This window comes from Lepidothrix coronata, unplaced genomic scaffold (genome assembly GCF_001604755.1).
Source record: "Lepidothrix coronata isolate B3197 unplaced genomic scaffold, Lepidothrix_coronata-1.0 Scaffold111, whole genome shotgun sequence".
NCBI classification, from domain to species: domain Eukaryota; kingdom Metazoa; phylum Chordata; class Aves; order Passeriformes; family Pipridae; genus Lepidothrix; species Lepidothrix coronata.
The window spans coordinates 605,127-622,697 of NW_016690291.1; the positions used below are offsets into that span (position 1 = coordinate 605,127).

At 35.7% G+C, this 17,571-nt stretch overlaps 1 protein-coding gene across 3 annotated transcripts in view; it reads left to right on the forward strand.

Moving 5' to 3' along the window:
• Nucleotides 1-17,571, forward strand: part of BOD1L1 (biorientation of chromosomes in cell division 1 like 1) — a 35,589-nt gene extending 18,018 nt beyond the window's left edge. For 2 of the 3 annotated variants that reach the window (XM_017824503.1, XM_017824504.1), the window contains exons 12-25: nucleotides 964-1,033; nucleotides 2,947-2,990; nucleotides 3,908-3,995; nucleotides 5,063-5,139; nucleotides 5,792-5,876; nucleotides 6,547-6,620; nucleotides 7,885-7,960; nucleotides 8,041-8,075; nucleotides 9,974-10,019; nucleotides 12,656-12,690; nucleotides 12,805-12,889; nucleotides 13,331-13,484; nucleotides 15,107-15,250; nucleotides 16,324-17,571. In XM_017824503.1, the coding sequence (XP_017679992.1) occupies nucleotides 964-1,033; nucleotides 2,947-2,990; nucleotides 3,908-3,995; nucleotides 5,063-5,139; nucleotides 5,792-5,876; nucleotides 6,547-6,620; nucleotides 7,885-7,960; nucleotides 8,041-8,075; nucleotides 9,974-10,019; nucleotides 12,656-12,690; nucleotides 12,805-12,889; nucleotides 13,331-13,484; nucleotides 15,107-15,250; nucleotides 16,324-16,432 (1,122 nt within the window). In that variant the 3' untranslated portion in view covers nucleotides 16,433-17,571. The remainder of the gene's footprint in view (nucleotides 1-963; nucleotides 1,034-2,946; nucleotides 2,991-3,907; nucleotides 3,996-5,062; nucleotides 5,140-5,791; nucleotides 5,877-6,546; nucleotides 6,621-7,884; nucleotides 7,961-8,040; nucleotides 8,076-9,973; nucleotides 10,020-12,655; nucleotides 12,691-12,804; nucleotides 12,890-13,330; nucleotides 13,485-15,106; nucleotides 15,251-16,323) is intronic. The other variant, XM_017824505.1, reaches the window with a different exon arrangement.

The window sequence follows — 17,571 nt, forward strand, 5'->3', positions numbered from 1 at the left end:
GAGTTGGGCACCCTTGATAATCCAGGGTGCTGGGGCTCATGGTCACCTACAGCTTCTGTAAGACCAAAGCTGAGTCTGTTTGTTTGTCTGGGCTGTGATCCATAGTAGCCAGGATTCCACATGGGTTAATTCTTCATTCAGATACAGGAGTGTACCCATGTATTCATATCTTGCCAGACTCTAAAAATATGCTTTTTGAGGCATAACATGGTTCAGAGACTCCCAAGCATCTATGGAAGGGTGAGTCTCCACAGGGCTTCTGGCAGCAGGTCCTTGTTAGACCAGCTGAGTATTTCTGAACCACAGTTTTGGTACCTGGGATGCGCTTCAGGAAAATCCAAGTCAGTCCGATGGGATTTATTGATTAGACTTCAGTTCGACTTGCAAACAGCTTACTGTTTACCAGCATAACATGGTTCTAGAGTCAGTACAGCCAAGTAATATGGAACCGTAGCTGAATTTACAGTGTCTAGATCAGACTTAAATACATTTAGCTCCATACAGCATTATCCATGCAGCAATAACTTAGATAAGCTGATCTGCAACTTTATTTTTTTTTTAAAGCAAACAAACCAGACCACCCAAAACACGAGTTGAAAAGAGTTCATTGTACCTCGTTATACATTGCAGATTCTTTTTTTTTTTCTATGTATGTGAACATTTCTAGAATATTGTTTGTATTTGGAACTTGCATTGCACCTTGATTTCCTAAGATTTCTCTTGAGATCTGCTTTTTTAAACTGATCTCTGGTACTAATGTTAACTCTAAGGTCACTGTTGAACAGTAATGTGACTTAGCTCTGACAGTGTTCCTTATTAATATTTGTACTGATGTCTTACTAAAGCTTTGGTAGACTTCTGTAGATCACGATAAGACAATGTTCATCCTGACATGAGGGAGGGGAGTGAGACATACTTGTTCTGAATGTCTGCTATACTTGTCTCTTCTGATTTTGTATTTAGTCACAACAGCCTGAAAGTGCAAGAAGTGAAGAGGGATGTGTGGATCTTCCTGCTAAAGAATTGCAAAAAGGTGATTTTTATACTGATAGCAACTTACTTTTCATGCTGAAAAGACTATTAGTTGTGATGGGAGGGTTGCAGATTTGTTATATACTATGTGTAGAGAAATTGAAGAAAGCCTTCAGGAATCTTCTTGAAATGTTTCTAGGAGTTCGGGTGGCTTTGAATTTGGTTTGTGATAGAGAAGGAGGGTCATACTTTTCTTCCAATGATATGGTGAAAGAAAGGTGGAAAGCATTTAGGATTTTAAAAAAGTAGACTGCTAACGTTCCATTTAAAATCAATAAATACTGAAAAACATTTGCCCAGGAAGAATACAGAACCTTCCCCAAAGAATGGCTTTCTTCCTTATGAATTTAGAACATCCTGGTTTTTTGGGTGTTGTGACGGGCCCTGTGAGGATATGATATACGAGCATTGGTATAAAACTCTGGAATTCTTTTTTACTCTCAGAGTAGGTCAGATTCACATACCTGGTTTCATGGTGGTATCTGTTCATCTGGGTGATAAGAGACATGCTCTATTCACAAGAGAGAAAATGTAAACCTGAGAATGGGTTAAAAGACTGGGGACTTCAGGACAGCAAATCTAAAATTTGAACCAGTTTTTCTGTACTCTGAGGTTTCTTGAAGTGCCTGTAATACTGTGCCACTTTCCATCGCTCAGTCTCCCAGACAGACAGTACTTAAGATTTAAAATGTGCAGATTGAACTAGCTGTGATAATCTTGTTTCTTGTAAAATGTTTAACAAAAATCCATTTGTTGTGTAAATCATGTTGGATATGACACAGACTGAAGAATAATGCTTTGTAGCTCTTGGTAGAGAGGTTTTTTTTCTTTTTCTTCTCCACAGTAATCTCTCTTATATGTATATATACATGCATATATACATACAGCTCAACGTACGTAAAAGGAAGTTGTTTAAAAGACAAATGTGTGTCCTGTCAGGAGTATGAACAGCAGACACAGTAGTTTAGTAGTCCAAGATTCTTTGGAATGTAAACAAATCATTGCTGTTTGAGTGGGTAGGAACTAGCTCTTCATTTGACACTGCTTTAAAAATTGAAGGATGTGCAACTCAGCAGTATAGCTGTGGAAGAATTGTTGCTAAAACATGTAGATTGAAGAAATAAGCTACAAATTGTATAAAACTGTATGTAAAAAAGTGTTTTTTATTGGATTATAGGTTTATGTTCTTACTGCAGCTGAAAGTAAAGCTGCTTGGAATACTTTAGCAGCTTTTTTTAATTAGAATATTAATTCAGTGCTTTTATGAATCAGATTTTAAGAACACTCGATGGAGCAGCTTCTTTATGATTCTCTTTATGTATTGGAAGTTACGAAATTCTTTCAGAACTCCAAAGCACTAATCAGCACTTATAATTATTTTCCCCATTTTTGTGATATGGAAGGCTAAGGCTCTACTTTGTCAGTTATAGTCTAGCAATCGGACAATTTCCTTATGTGCACTCCATCAGCTACAGGTCTCACTAGTACAATTATGCAAACTTTAGTTCTCTGGAAGCATGTTAGAGCATAGTTTCAATCATGTTTTACTTCATCCCATGATCCAGCATATGAGGTTCTGATGGATGAAATTCTGATTCATTCGAATGATAGAACTATATTTGAAATGTCAAAGTCACCATACATTTCAAAGATGAAAGCCCCTTGATGGCCTGTATTTCAGTCATAAAGTGATTCTCAGTTATCTTGTGCTTTAGAAATCCATACTCTTGTTTTGTTTTGTTTGCGTATTTGTTAAAGAGAAGATGATTGGATGTCTCTTATTTCCAACATTGAAAGTAAGTTTTATATAGTTTCAGGTTCTCTGGAATCCTTTCAGAGAGGTGAAGTAGAGGATACTGTGATGCTTTGCTCTTGCTTAGCTTTTCTGATTGTGTTGTAATTATTATTTAATAGATTTGCTGCAGAGGAATATTGCTTTAGAAAGAGAAACTTCTCAAGTAAGTTCTTGTTTTTTAAATTTATTCTCTGTGCTGCTTTTTTCATACTTGCATTTACTTCTATTTACATTAAATATTCTCTAAAGGAAAATAATATTTTTGTATATGCTATGTATATTGAGACTGTGCAGCTGTGTAGGTTGATGTCTAATTATTCTTTCAAATCTGCCAGTAAATAAATCTTGTATTGTTGTTCCACAGTCTATGACTATTTCAAGACTGTTAACTGGCAGAAAAGATAAGCTTGCTTGTCCTCCATGAGAATAGAGGGAGGGAAAAAGTAGGGATTATTCTTGGAGCTTTTGATCACGACTAGAAACATGCTGTTTTAATGCAGTCTGCTGTGATTTCGGAGGAACTCATAAATATAAGAGGGATAACCGGGAAAGCTGCAAAGTTTCTTATGGAGCAGAAACAAGACATTTAACGCAACTAGGAAGCTGAAAATGTGTTTGTGGTTTCTTAAACTTGAGTAGTAAATTTATTTATTACTGTACTGTAATGTTGATTGGCCACATTTTTGGTGCTAGTGAGATGCTTCTATTGTTCCTGCATGTAGGAGAGTGTCCTTTTAAATCCAGAAATATTTTACGTGATTTGCCGTGATAAACTGCTTTTAAAACACTTAGTAGGGCACTTAATTAATTCTGAGCCTTTTTTTCTGTAAAAATATTGATCAAATTCTGAAAATACTACAAGTTAGAAATTCTTTCATGGTGCCGTTCTGCAGAAGTAATGTTACTTGAGCTCTAGGAATAAATTCCTTTTGTAAACTGCTGTTTTCCATTTTAATGCATGTTGTACTTGAAAGTAGCATGAAGGAAAAAGTTTCTCCAGTCTGTGTTTATAAACTTTATAAAAGTTTATAAAGTTAAAAGAAGGTAAGGAGTTAATCTTTTTTTGTGTTTTATGTGTAGGTGGAAAACTTGGATACCCAGATAACTGAAGAACATCGATCTAGAGGAATACAATGTAAATCTTCAGAAACAACGGATATAGAAAAATGTAAGTGAAGCAGAACTACACGAATTTGTGCAGAGCTTCTCTGCTGCTAAACGAAGTTCTAGTGCTGTTAGGCCATAAAATGGTATTTTGGAGGAAAGAATGGAATATTGCAAAGTCCAAAGCAATTTATCCTCCCAAAACAGCTTTTTAATGTTACACTTACTATATTTGAAAAACATATTATAACAAATTTAATTACTGCACAGGAGAATATTATAACTTTTTCCATTGTAAGTGAACAAAAATTTTTGTATGGTCTTTAAAATAATTACTAATTCTATCCTTCTAAAATAAAACACAGGGAAGGAAGCTGATCATTAGAGGAAAATCTAAACATTGAGTAGAATTTGGGGCTGGATGCTTCCTTCTCTTAGGTTGGAAAGAACTAAGTTTTAGTGTAACCTATTTGTCTAGAAGCAAAAAGTGAGAAGGAATTCAGTCCGTTGAATGGCATAAACATTTTTAAGTTAAATTTAGATGAAGTTAACTTAGAAATAAGTTACACATTTTGCTGACATAGTAATTGAGACTGACTGTGTAATATCTGTTTAAGCTCTGGCCTTAACTGCTTTTTGTCTTTTCACCATCAGAACAATTTAAGAAAAAAAAAAGTTAGTAAAATTATTAGTATTATTTTTCTTATAACAGTTTTTATTCTTCTTCTAAGAATTTTGATTTGATTAAGTGAGTAATTAGAAGTCACGTATTCATTAGTGTCCCACATAGCATTAACTGCTTTCTCTGTCTCTGGGTGAGTTGAAGTTAAAGTTGACGTTCTGTTTCTTGATGTGGTACCTGTCAAATTTCAATTTTGAGCTTATCTTTAAAAACAAACAAACAAAGCAAACCACACCTGTAACATACAAGAAACATGGAATTCTCTTTTGGAATTGTTTTGTCGTCTTTTTCGAAGAGTGGTTAGAATAACTTCTGTTCCTATGTTTTTAAGATGCTACTTTTCAGACTTTTGAAACTCAGTAATGATGAACTGATATAAAAACAGCATGAAAATATAACAAATGCAGAAGACATTTTTCTAACACTTCAATTATTACTTGGTTTTGCAGGCAACCAGCTGATTGCTCAGGATGCAAAAAAAGATGAACAAAATCAGTGTTCCAAAACAAAACCTGATAACATGAAGGTATTTTCAAGAACTTTTTTTTAATGTTCTGCAACTACAATGTAAATAAGATTAAAATCTAAGTCTTTATTTCTATAGTTGTTTATTTTGGGGGACGTTTTCATTATTAACTCTGAACTACTTTTGCATTGTCTTGAATACAAACTGACTAGAGAATGTTACTTTTTCAAGGGGGAGACAATTTAAAAAAAAAAAAAAAACAAGAAAAAAAAAGGCTGGAGTCTCTGTTGTATCCCTTAAAGGTGTGGTGGGCTGATTTGCACAGTAGTTAGGAGCTTAGGGTAGTGTGGAACTTTGCTGGATCCCAGCTGTCCAGTCAGTTCAGCACCTACATGGTCATACTGATCTGAGATCCTCAAGAGGGTATTGGACTTCACCTGAGTTTTGGGTTTGCACTGATTCCTACTAAGTCAAAACAGGAATTCAGGACAAAATGGATATTCTTTTTAGGAGTACATGGAAAATTTTTCAGACTGGCTTACACACTGATTTCTGATGAAGCTTCTCAGCACCAAAGTGTTTTAGAGACATTACAAAATCTTGATGAGTACAATACTCATGTATTGGACTGGTTGTTTTTTAGTGTAAGTAACTGACTGATCTTTAATTTGTAGTAAGATTCTCTTTTCTTTCTTGTTTCAAAATAATGTAGGACGTTATTTCAGGTGATACGGCGGAAGTGTCCAAAGAAATTGATGTAATGTGTACACCTCCTAAAGGTACTGAGGAAGAAAAAGGTAATGAAACTGCCCACTATGGTAGATTTTCTGAACCCATACTAAAGGCTAATTTCTTTTCATTTGAATGATTTTAAGAAAAATTATGAACTTGATCCCAGTAAAAACTTGCATATATTCTCTAGTTGATGTCTGTTCTATTACTGCTATCAAGTAATGCATTAATCTTAGTTCCTTAATGGTGAGAGAAGTTTTGATGTTTCTGCTGTGCTGTCACCCATTTGCTCAGTTATTGCTTCAGTATGTACCTTGGGTAGGAAAGCTAATTGGAAATAAACTTGTCAAAAAACAGGTAGATGGAAAAATAGCACAGTTAGGATTATGTGACAAGAATTTCTCCTAGCTTTGACCACAAGCAAGAGGTGTCCTTTCGTGTAAAAATTGTTATGTATTCACCATCAAAATTCACCATCATCAATCCTGTTTGTTTCTGTAGAGAAACCAACTAGGAAAGAGCATGCAAATTGCACTGTTGTAGTTGACTTATGAATTGCACTAAAATAAATAATAAAAGATGGTGTATCCACAGTATTAATATCCGATGGGTGTTTTTAGGGAATTTTAGGCTAGAGAATGAAATCATTTTTTCAGTGCAGAGGTTATGGCTTGTACCTTTTTCTTTGCCTAATAAAGCAAAGGTATACAACTTTTTTTTTTTGCATGTGTGAAGATGAATTTAGCATCGAAGAAGAAATGTCTGAAAATAAAAAACACTGTGTAGAACTAAATGAAAATTCTCCAGAGGTGAGTGGTTTTATTCATATTAACTAACTGAGATAGTGCAAGTTCACACTGAAAATAAGTACTTTAAATTTTGTTGACAGCAATATTAAAACTATGACTTCACCTACATAGAAATAGTTGTGGAAATTTGTTTGGTACTCTAAAGTACCAAAGACTCATGTCGTGCTTTGTCACAAAGTATAAACTCACAGACCATAAAGCATCAGTGGCTGATTATTGAAGTGGGAGTAACTCCCTTCATACACTTAATAGTACTTAAAATTGTCTAAAAAGCAATTCTGTAGAGTTGTATTGTATAGTGATCATGTTCCCTGAAAATCCTGTAATTGATGTGGACAGTTTAGTCACTAACAAATATGACTTGGCTTTACAAAAATATTATCTTTTAGCAGTTTTAAAACTCTATACATTATCACTTAGGCATATACTTGTGGCAATCTGCAGTGGTGGTTGTAGACAAATGTCTGAACCCTAGAGGTGAAAATTGATGCTGATCTCATAAAGGCATTGGGTTTCATCATCTTGCCTCAGATTTGGAAGTGGAAGAAAACTTAAAGAATATGTTTTTGTTTGTTCACTCAAGGCTTGAGTCACTAAGAACCCTTCTGGGGGAGATACTGCTAGACTTCAGTAAATGCTGAATGAGGCATTTAATCTTCTTTCCTCGTAAATAGGAGAAAGTCTGTTATTGGAGATTTTGCAGTCTGAACATCTGACAATATTTGTTACTTAAAGTTGTCTTTCAAAGTTCAAACTTCAAAATAAGGGGCCTTTTTTTTTTTGCTAAAGACCTTGTTTATATAGAGAATATCAGCAATCTGTGTATTGGGATAACTGGTATATTAACTGTTTGATAGCACCTGCTCAACTGTTATAGGATGTAGCCTATGCTGTGTGGCACTGGGGAGTGGGACTGACAAGATACAAAGGTTGGAGTTATTGTATAGGGTAAGGCAGCAGCATTTGTGAGACCATTGTGAGGAAGGGAGAAGAAGGCACTGCATTTTTTGTGCCTGAGCTCAGCCACAGAGAATTTTGCATAATTGGGAGCTGCCTTGTTTCTTTTCAGCTATATTAGTTGATTTCATAAAAGGCTGTGTCTCTTCCTGTGAAATCTGCCTCATCTGTAATTTTTAACTGACAGGCAGTACTTCTGCCGCTATCACATTATGAATTTGGTTATCAGCAGTCTTTGCATTGTATTGCTCAAATGCTAAATGTCACTTTCAGTAACTAAAATATGTTTTTCCTTTACTTTTAATAGGAAAATCAGCCTGTAATAGTGAAAAGGAAAAGGGGACGGCCTCGTAAATACCCTCTTGAAGCAGTACAACCTGGTGGTAAGTAGTTCATAATACCTCTGTGGAAAAACAAGGAAAATAGTGATATTCAAGTTCTGAACTCATATTTCTTCCCTCAGGTGGGGAGTCAAAAGCTGATATGAGCACTGGGAATGTAAGTGCCTTTATTTTGTTTGGGTGCATTTAAACACGGTAATTCAAGAGCCATTTATCTGTTTAATAGTTAACAGCATTTCAGAAACATCTTATGGGAAACTTGATCATTGGGTTCAGTCTAAGCAAACAAAAACTATTAATAGAATCTCCTAATATAGCTGAACCTTTTAAGCAAAAAGTCAGAATGTAGCAAATAACCTATCAGCTTCAAACTTAGTTCACTTAGTAGAAATCTCAACTGTTACACTAGCTGGCAATATATACCTGTGGACAGGGTGAAATTTTGATTGTGTGCACACATGTCTTTTAATTTGTGCTGAGAGTTAATTTTGTCATGAAGAGCGAGGGTGACTTTGTTTCAAAAACTTGAATTTGTTTTTCCTCTAATGAATGTATCATAAAAGTAGCTCATAGTATCTCTTAATAGCTGTAAAATAAAATATTATGTAAAGCAGTTGTATTACCTGTATTACAACATTACAGTTCATTCAAGAGCTTGAGACACGCTGGTTGGTAACTTAAGAGCTCATGAAACATGTCTTTTAAAGCTCAGCAGTAGTTTAATTTCTTAACCCTTTGAAGTAGATTCCTTGCTAAGAGAGTGTTCTGTTGGTATTGTTTCTGCAATCCAATTGGATTACAACACAGGGTAGTAACGGATCAGGCATATTTGTGGAGTACAAGTAGTTGGATTTATTCTAGTGGAAGGCTCCTCCCTTGGGAATTCTTGTATATCAGAATCAACGTTATTGTGTAGAAAAGGGATGATTTTAAAAGTGAAGGTGTGTTGGAATATGTGTTTTCTGCCTGCCTGCCTGGTGAGGCACCGGCTGGCATGGCTGTCAAAAATCTTGGAAATTCACCTCAGATATGGATAGCAGGAGTTCTTATCCCTGCTTGCTCTTTCCTCACAGCATTTCAGGCAGCTCTTTGAGTCCTGTTTCAAAATTCCTAATGTTTCCTAATTGATTTTTTCCCCCCAATATTAATTTAATGAAATATAATTTGAACTGGTGTGGGGTTTGGTATTTGGTTTTTCTGTTCTGATGTTTTGGATTGGATTTTGTTTGGTTGGTTTTTGGGGTTTTTTTTTGTTCAGTTAAGAATTAAAACTAATTTTAAAATCACACTCAGAAATAGATGTACCTTGGCAGCCTCAGTACTGGAACAGAACCATCTTGTTCTGGTTCAACTATTGTAAAGGTCCTGTACCTCTTAGTGATGAGTGAGTGGTGTCAGTCAGTTACAGGTTGGCTCTGGGAGGAGCGTTACCTGCCCCCATCTGAGATGAGGGTTCTGTAAGGTGAGATACTACCTTTGCATGACAGGTTCCTCAAGGCTGCTTTGGGAACATGGTGCTACTTCAGAGGAAGCATAGGCATCCTAGTGGAGTTGTTCAGTGATGAAAGAATATGATTTTTTGGACGCTTATCATAGGAGATTGTGTAATTATACATAACTTTGTTGCATTCTGAGTAAATTAGAAATTCTGGTGATTTGTAATTCTGTAAATCTGTTTGTGTGATTACATCAAGTGACTGTACTAAACTTTTTTGTGTTGTTGATAGTTAAATTTTCGGAAATGTATTTGACTGAAAGGGCTTTTACCTTTTGTGTCTTTTATTGCAATGACTAGTGTAAATTAGGTTACTGGAACTGCTGTTATTTGCTTATGGGCTGACTTGGCTTGTTTCTGATTTTTATCAGAAATGGAAAAATGTATCCTATGTTAAACTCAGTACAAACTTTGTGGTGCTCATTAGAGTGTTCATGTCTTCTAGATTGACAGATAAACTCTACAATGCATGTAAGCAAGTCTCCGTGATTATGTAATACAATGCTGGATTTTTCTGGTTTTCTTTAAATTAAGAAACCCACTTTTTTTTTTATTTTCAGCTGCAGTTTTCTACCTTTGCAAGTAGAGGGAAAACACCTCAAATAGGTAAGAAATTTATATCTGCTTTACCATATAAAACAAAAGATAGAAGAAACAGAGGTGGGTTTTCAAGAAAAAGAAAATCGCATGTGTCCTTCCTAAACATCATCTCTGGCAGTTAGTGTTATTCATGAACAAAAACATCTGAGTAAACAGATGAATTGAAGACTTGTCCCTAATTGCTACCAAGTTTTTAATTTTGAAAAAGAGCAGTTTGATAAGAACTAAATTCAAAGATGCAGCAGCACTGTTAAGTGCTGATTGATGCATAGCAGAATACACCTAATAACTAATTTGTGTGGCTAACCACATGGCAGAGCTTCAGAGGAAGGTAGGTAACCCGTCAGACTGGTTCTTAGTGACTGTTTTCCATTTCTGCTGATTTTCTTTCATACAGTGACTATTAATCACACTACATTAACTCTTAAAATTTTAAATTTTGTTCAGTTAATTGACCTATCTGTGGATATGTGTCTAAAGAGCTTAGTGGTATCTCGAGGGGATATTTCTTTCCCCTTTCACAGCTGCTGTAAGATCTTTAGAAGATGATTGCGTAGCTTGACTGAGAAAGGTACTTTTGGTGCTTCAAACTAAAATTAAGTGAAATACTTTGCTATTGCTTTCCTAATTTTTCTTGTGTATAGAGTCTGAACTGCACTGGTTGTTTAAACATATCATTTTAATTATGACCATTCATAAAACAGACTTTAAAACCCGTGGCAGGAAGCAGATGAACCTGAAAGGCAGGTTAAAAAGTGGTTTGTAAAGAAATATAAACAAACATGCAACAAACCTGGAGAACAAATCTTCAAAACAAATCTTCTAGAGTTTCCAAAAGTTTGTTTCTACAGAGATATTAATCTGGCTGCACTGCACATATGAACTGTTTCCTATTTTCTCCACATTCGTTAAAATGTCAACTTTAATCCATTTGCTTCAGAATTGTCTCTGAAGGGTTAGCTGGTTGTGTGGTACTTGGCTTTTATCAACACAAAGAGAAAAAACAAGAATGTGACAAAGGAGTCAAACTGCATTCTGGTTTGCTTTTTATTGACAAGGACAGTCACTTGACTGTGTAATTAAAGCTTAATTCCATTTTCCAGGTAAAAGGCTGTTAATTCACAGCAATGTTAAAAAGAGTGTATAAAGTAGATGAAATACACTGTTAAACTTTTCATCCTCTGTTAGCATTCATGTGACAAAAGGATTTGAAAACCCCTGGCAGTGAAGAGAAAGCAAAGTAGAATCCCTCTATGCAGTTCACTCAATGTGGTGATTTCTGGGTGTTCGTGGCAGGGACAGACTCGCATATGGAGTGGGGTGCAGAGAGTTTCTTTTTGGTCGGTACAGCAGAGGAAGTTGAGACATCTGTTTTCTGAAGGCAGCATTCTTCCATAGCACAGACACTGAACTTGAAACTAATTCATCTTGGCTGGGCTTCACGAACGAAGATTTGGGGAGGGCTCTACCCACGTTTGTTACAAGTGTGTTGGTGGCTAAAAAGGCCAATACGAGATAAGACACGTCCGGTTGCAAAAGGCACAGCAGAAAGACTCCTTAGGTGGTATATTCTGCAAGACACGGTTCTTTCTGCATTGTCTTTTCTCCTCGAGAGTGATCCTGCGTGTGTTCTTAAAGGAAGCGGCAGCGTTATAGATGGTGTGTCTCCAGACCTCCCGATTGGAGGCCAGAGTAGACCAGTTATGGTGATCAACATGGCCAAGGCTGAGATGTTGTTTCAGGGAGTCCTTGTATCTCCTCTTCGGGGCTCCTCTCTTGCGGCAGCCAGTGGCAAGTTCACCATAAAGCAGGATCTTAGGGAGGCAGTGGTCCTTCATCCTTGAGACGTGCCCTGCCCAGCCCAGCTGTGTTCTCAGCAATATGGCCTCAATACTTGTGACTGCTGCTTGTTCTAGAATAGGTGTATTGGTCACATAATCTGACCAGTGGATGTTTAGGATCGTACGGAGGCAGCAATGATGGAAGCGTTCTAGGAGTTGGAGGTGTTGGCAGTAGATGACCCAACACTGAATTGGAAGTAAGAAGTACTTCAGCAGAGAGTCATGTAATTTGCATACTAGGTATTAGACAGGTTTTAAATAGTGTATTTTTGAGCTACAGTCATCTTGGTGCCTCACCATGGGCACAGTTAAGCACTAGAACAGATTGCCTAGAACACATGGAGGAACCGTGTACTTGGAGACTTTCAAAATTGGACTGAACAAGATCTTGATCAGGTCAATTAATTTAGCCATGCTTTGAACAGGAGGTTGGACTAGATGACCTCCAGAAGCCCTTTCCAAGCTAAATTTTTCTGTGATTCTGTCATTAATTGACAGTAATTAAAAGGGAGTGAGTAACTTTTGCTTTTCCATGAAAATAAAACAGCATATACAACAAAGCAATAAATACTGTCAGTCATATAAAACGTTAGTACTTAAAAAAATTAATCATTGTCCCAGTCTTTGTATATAACAAAATACAAGAAAGCCATATTCTAAATTAAAAAGAGACTTTAAATGTTTTCTGATCTTCTGTGATGTTTATGCAAAGTTGACAGAGTATGAAAGAACACCCTTTCAAATTGATGGGCGAAAGATTTGAAGTTCAGGATTAAGTTTTTTTCTTTCCTTTTTTTTTAGGTACAGATGTATCCGATAAGAAAGAAACAACAAATGTAAGTGCAACCATTTTAATTTGTAAATCTATAAGCTGTATGTAACGAAAAATGTCTGTCTTCTATGTAAAGTAAAGTGTTCTTGACTTACTTGCTTCCATTTTGTTTTTTCAGGAAGATGAAGCTGAGAAAGCAGAAATGGCTGTGCGTAAAAGGGGAAGAAAGTCCAGACGTTCTCTGGTTCAGTCAGAGGAAACTGGTAAAAGCATGAAACTGTGCTACTCCATAAGAATTAGAAGATATTACTGTGCCTTTCTGTTTACTAATAGCAACAAGATAAGCTTTATTCAATTTTCCTTTCTTGAGGAAAAATCATTGAGTTACAGCTAGTGTAAATATTATGTAAATATGTGTAAATTGCTGTAATCTCATGTCAGAATTGCTACATCCCAGATGCTTCTGTAAAGCCTCATGAATTTTCTATGAATACTGGCTATGAGCTGTGTAAGTAAACTATGGTGAATGTGTTAGCAAGATTAAGTCAAACAAGTGTGAATTAAAAATGTTGAAGCATGAAGGAAATGGAAAATTACTGGAAATGGGATCTGTGACTAGAATACCTTTTCTAAGTTAAGTGTTCATGTCGTTTTGGAGGGCTTTTGGAAAATTACAACATGTGTGTAAACTTTTACATGGACAGAAACACTGGAGCCAGAGAAAAAACGTCGGAAATTAACGTCTTCTGAAGATGAACTAAAAGAGCAAGAGGAAGCTGAGGAAGAAGATGGTGAGGAAGATGATGATGCACATTCCAGGGCCACAACTAGATCAGCCACAAGATTAGAGGCTCAAAGGTAACTGCATAGAGACACCAATAGCAAGCTTTTTTCTGCATTGGTCTTAGTTGTGGGGTTTGTTTCAGGGAAGAGATTGTTACTTCCTTTTTTTGTCTTTTTTTTGTTTATGTGCTTTAAATTGATGAGAGCTTCCCAAATAATTATGATTCTAATTCTAGTACAGCTTTCCTAGGGATGAAGAGACAAAAGGTGAAGGGTGGGGGGAAACTGTTAGGATCTCATAAAGGCATACTTGAGTATGTAAGAAGGTAAGAATTGGTCCTGTTGGCAGTCTTCATCCTAAGTGATGCCTCAGATGCTGAGTCTAAGGGCACTTAGTTCTGATAGGTAAAAATGGGACCTCTGACTTGACTCTGCAATTCACTGTTTAGTATTTGGAGTTGGAAGAATGTGAAAATATGATTATCCATGTAAGTTTCTGGTTTTTAAATACATGAATCTGCAGTGCTGGAGGATTTAATTTCTAGTGTGGTTATCTGCAAGATTGGAGAGCAGTCTTACTGTAAAAGACTGGTGTGGTAGCAAGAGCTCTTTTATGAAGCTGTTCTCATCTCCCTTAGCACAGGTCTGCCTTTTTGTAGGCAAACGGAATTCTAGCAAAGTTTATCCTCTTGATTTTATTGGGGAAACAATGAAAGAAAGGAACTTTGGAAAGTTCTGATTTATGTTGCTGCCATCCAGAACAGAATTGGAGTCCAGGCTTTTTTTTTATGTTAGTGTGAGATTTCTTTAAATTGACCGGATTTACTTCAGTCATAAAGATATTATATGTTATATGTTAGCCCTTGGGCCTTATTTGAAGCACAGTTCGCACTATGCTCTTGAACTGATAATTTCAGAGCTGAATCAGAAAGCAGTTATGTGATTTTCATTTAAATAAAAACTCAGAACATTTACCACTTAGTAAACAATAGTTTTGTTTTGGTAAAGGCAGAGGGACTTCTGTTAGTCTCACATAATTGTTAACTCTAAAATTGTAATAAAGGTTTAGATATTAGTGGTTTTATTCTGATTGCTTGTGGAAACATCTACTTTTTATAGATTTGGGGTTGTGTCTCAGTTTTCCACTACTGCCTTTCTAGCCCAATTGTAACAAAGCATCTCTACCTTAAGATGCTATATTACAGTCTGCATTTTATAAGCAGCATTTGGGAATAATTCTGTAGAAGGGGATGATGCTTCATTTTCAGCATTACTGGATTAACAGTTTCTCTTACTTAAGTAACCTGTTTTCCAAACTATGAAGTTAGTGGCCAGTAACAAGTTTTTCGTGTTTCTGAAGTAGTGGATACCAAAGCTCATATGAGTGAATTCATAACAAGTTGCTTTTTTAAACATGGACACTATGTACCAAAATTATTGCGGACTTGGAATGAGTATTTTTATTTAGTTAAATGCTAAATATTGTCAGTAAAGTAGCCATTTGAAAATACACAGCTTGGCACTGAAGTTTGTCTTGAAGCAGCAAATACAGTTTTTTCACTGTTCCTTTTGGCAACTGTTATATACTAGTTGCAAATGCTGTGTAGTCTTAATTTGCTGCACTTGGAATGCAAGAAGAAAGTGACTTGGTAAAAGTATCTTGTTATATATGCATTCATCATTCTTTTGTATTACAGAAAACAGCCCAGCAAGCCAACCACACGTGCAACTTCTAAAGGCAGCAGTCCAAGTTCAGTTTCTCCTAGAAAACGACAGAAACTAGCAACTAAAAAAAGATCTCCAAGTGATACAAAAATTAATAAATCTCCTCCATTGACACAGTAAGTATTAAAGTTGAATCCACTTCGAGTATTTGTTTTGGAAACCACTACATTGATCCTTTCCTTATATGTAATACACTGTTTCAAAGTCTGAACAGCAGTCTAATTTTGTTCTGTTCTCTTTTGATATATAAAAGCTTTTAAAGGATTTTCTTCTGTTTATGTTTTTGTTTTTTCTTCCTTTCTTTAACATTTGGAAGACTAGATTTTTTTCTTTATATCCTCAGAAACCTGAAATCTGGGAGAATCTGAAAATGGTGTTATTCAGTATTTTAACTTTAGCCATGATTCTTTCCCAGGTGGGGGGAAAGAACATCGATAGTTCAGGTTAAAGCCAAATATAATGACATGATTCTAATGCTTAAAAAAGTCTTTTTAAGTTTAGCTGATAAAAAGAGGAGAAACTCTTGAGAGTCCTCATATGAAATTTTGAGTATATCTCCCTTTCCCTCCTTTCCTGGTACACTTTTTAATGTGTTATATGCCAGATGTATCAGTCATCCTCTGTGAAATGTGGCAGTGTCTTCGAACTGAACTGAGACACGTGTATCATGCACTGATGGGCCGTAACAGTTCACCTCATGTTCATTTCTTTGAATGGTTAGAATGGCCAAGAGTTTAAGCCAGTTGCATCTGAAATATGGTGTGCTTATAGATGTATGCTTAAATAGAGGTAAGGGTATATGACCTCTGCCCTTTACTCCCTCTTGTGTATGCAAGACTTGAGCTGCTGTTGCCGCTATTCTGTCTTTGTGAGACAGGGTACAAGGTAATGTAGTCCATTATATTCTGTTATAACCCACAAACCTTTCCAAAGAAAAGAAGGAAGGAGAGTTCTAGCCCCAAATTCTGCATATGGTGCACTCTTCAAAATACAGAATTATTAGTACACAGTGTCCTGTTAAGATGTGATGGGAACATGTGAGTGTGTTAGTATTTTTAAATAATATATCCTCGTAATTCATCAGAGATAGACAATTTAGTTTTGTCCTCTAAAGAGAATTGTGCCTGACCACTCTTTTTGTTTTACAGACCCTACCATTGTTAAAATAATTATTAATAATGCCTTTCAGGTTAAAGGCGCAGTCTGCAAAGCGTAAAAGGGAGGACAGCCCAACAGTGGTACGGAGAAAAGGCCAGCAGAAAACAGAGGAAACACCAGTAAAGAAAGCAAAACGATAATCTCTACCAGCTAGTACTCTTCCTGAAAAAGTCTAAAGGAAGAAAAACATCTGTGCTTCTATTTTTTTTAAAGCAAAGGGATTTGCACGTGCTTGTTTCAGAGCTCTAAGTTAAACAATGCAGTACTTTTAAGTTACATTTTAAACAGCTTTATAAACTATTGTTTATACAGAATATTATGTACATTTATTTCAGATGAAAAATAAGTTTACTTTGTATCTGAATGAAAAACAAAGTAGTTATATATTTTATCACTGACTTGGAAAGTTGGAGTTTCCCAATGTGACATGCTAATGCAAATGCTTCCAACCCATAAGGCACACATGTGCCTACTAATACATTTTGTACATAAACTTGTAAAAATAGGTTGTATTTTACTCTGTGTATGAATCTAATCGATGATGGACATTTTATTTATTATATGGAAAGCATTGGTCTGTAAACTTTAGTATATACCTTAGGGTTTTTTAATTATATATTTTACATTCTATGCAGATGTCAGTAGGAAACTTCCCCTCTGCTCCCCCAGGACTGTCGAAAGTCTGAAGTTCTCTAAAATATGCTCAGACAGTTGGTAAAGTATTTTTCTCGCATGCATTAAAGTAGTTTAGCATAGTGAAGGGGACTTGGTTCCTTTCTGTTCACATTTGTGACAAAGTATGAAATTTAAAATGTAATCTAACTAGATTATATTTTCACTTGTAAATTTACTACCCACCTCAAGAAGTAAATAGTATTAGGTTAGATTTATTCACAGCCAACACCACCCTAAAATGAAACAGTTTTATTTTGCAACTAAACAGCTGTTCTTTCAGTATTTGTCTTTTTCAACAAAGAGGGACCCATTGAAATCAAATGTCACTTCTCCTAACTATAGAGCTTCAGCATTTTATGTTACATTTTATACACAGGTATTAAAAACAGAAGCTGGTATTATTGCCAGAATCTTTTTTTAATGTATATTAACTCTGGTAAGAGCAAATGTTCAAGTGAAGTTGTATATAAAGTTAAACTTTTCATATGATCAAATGTGTCTCTTGTTATGATGTGATGAATTGCCAAACAATCTGAGATTATTTTAAGTGTTTTGTTGATATTCTGGTTTATAATTAAAAAATATTTTGGGGGTTGGAATTTTA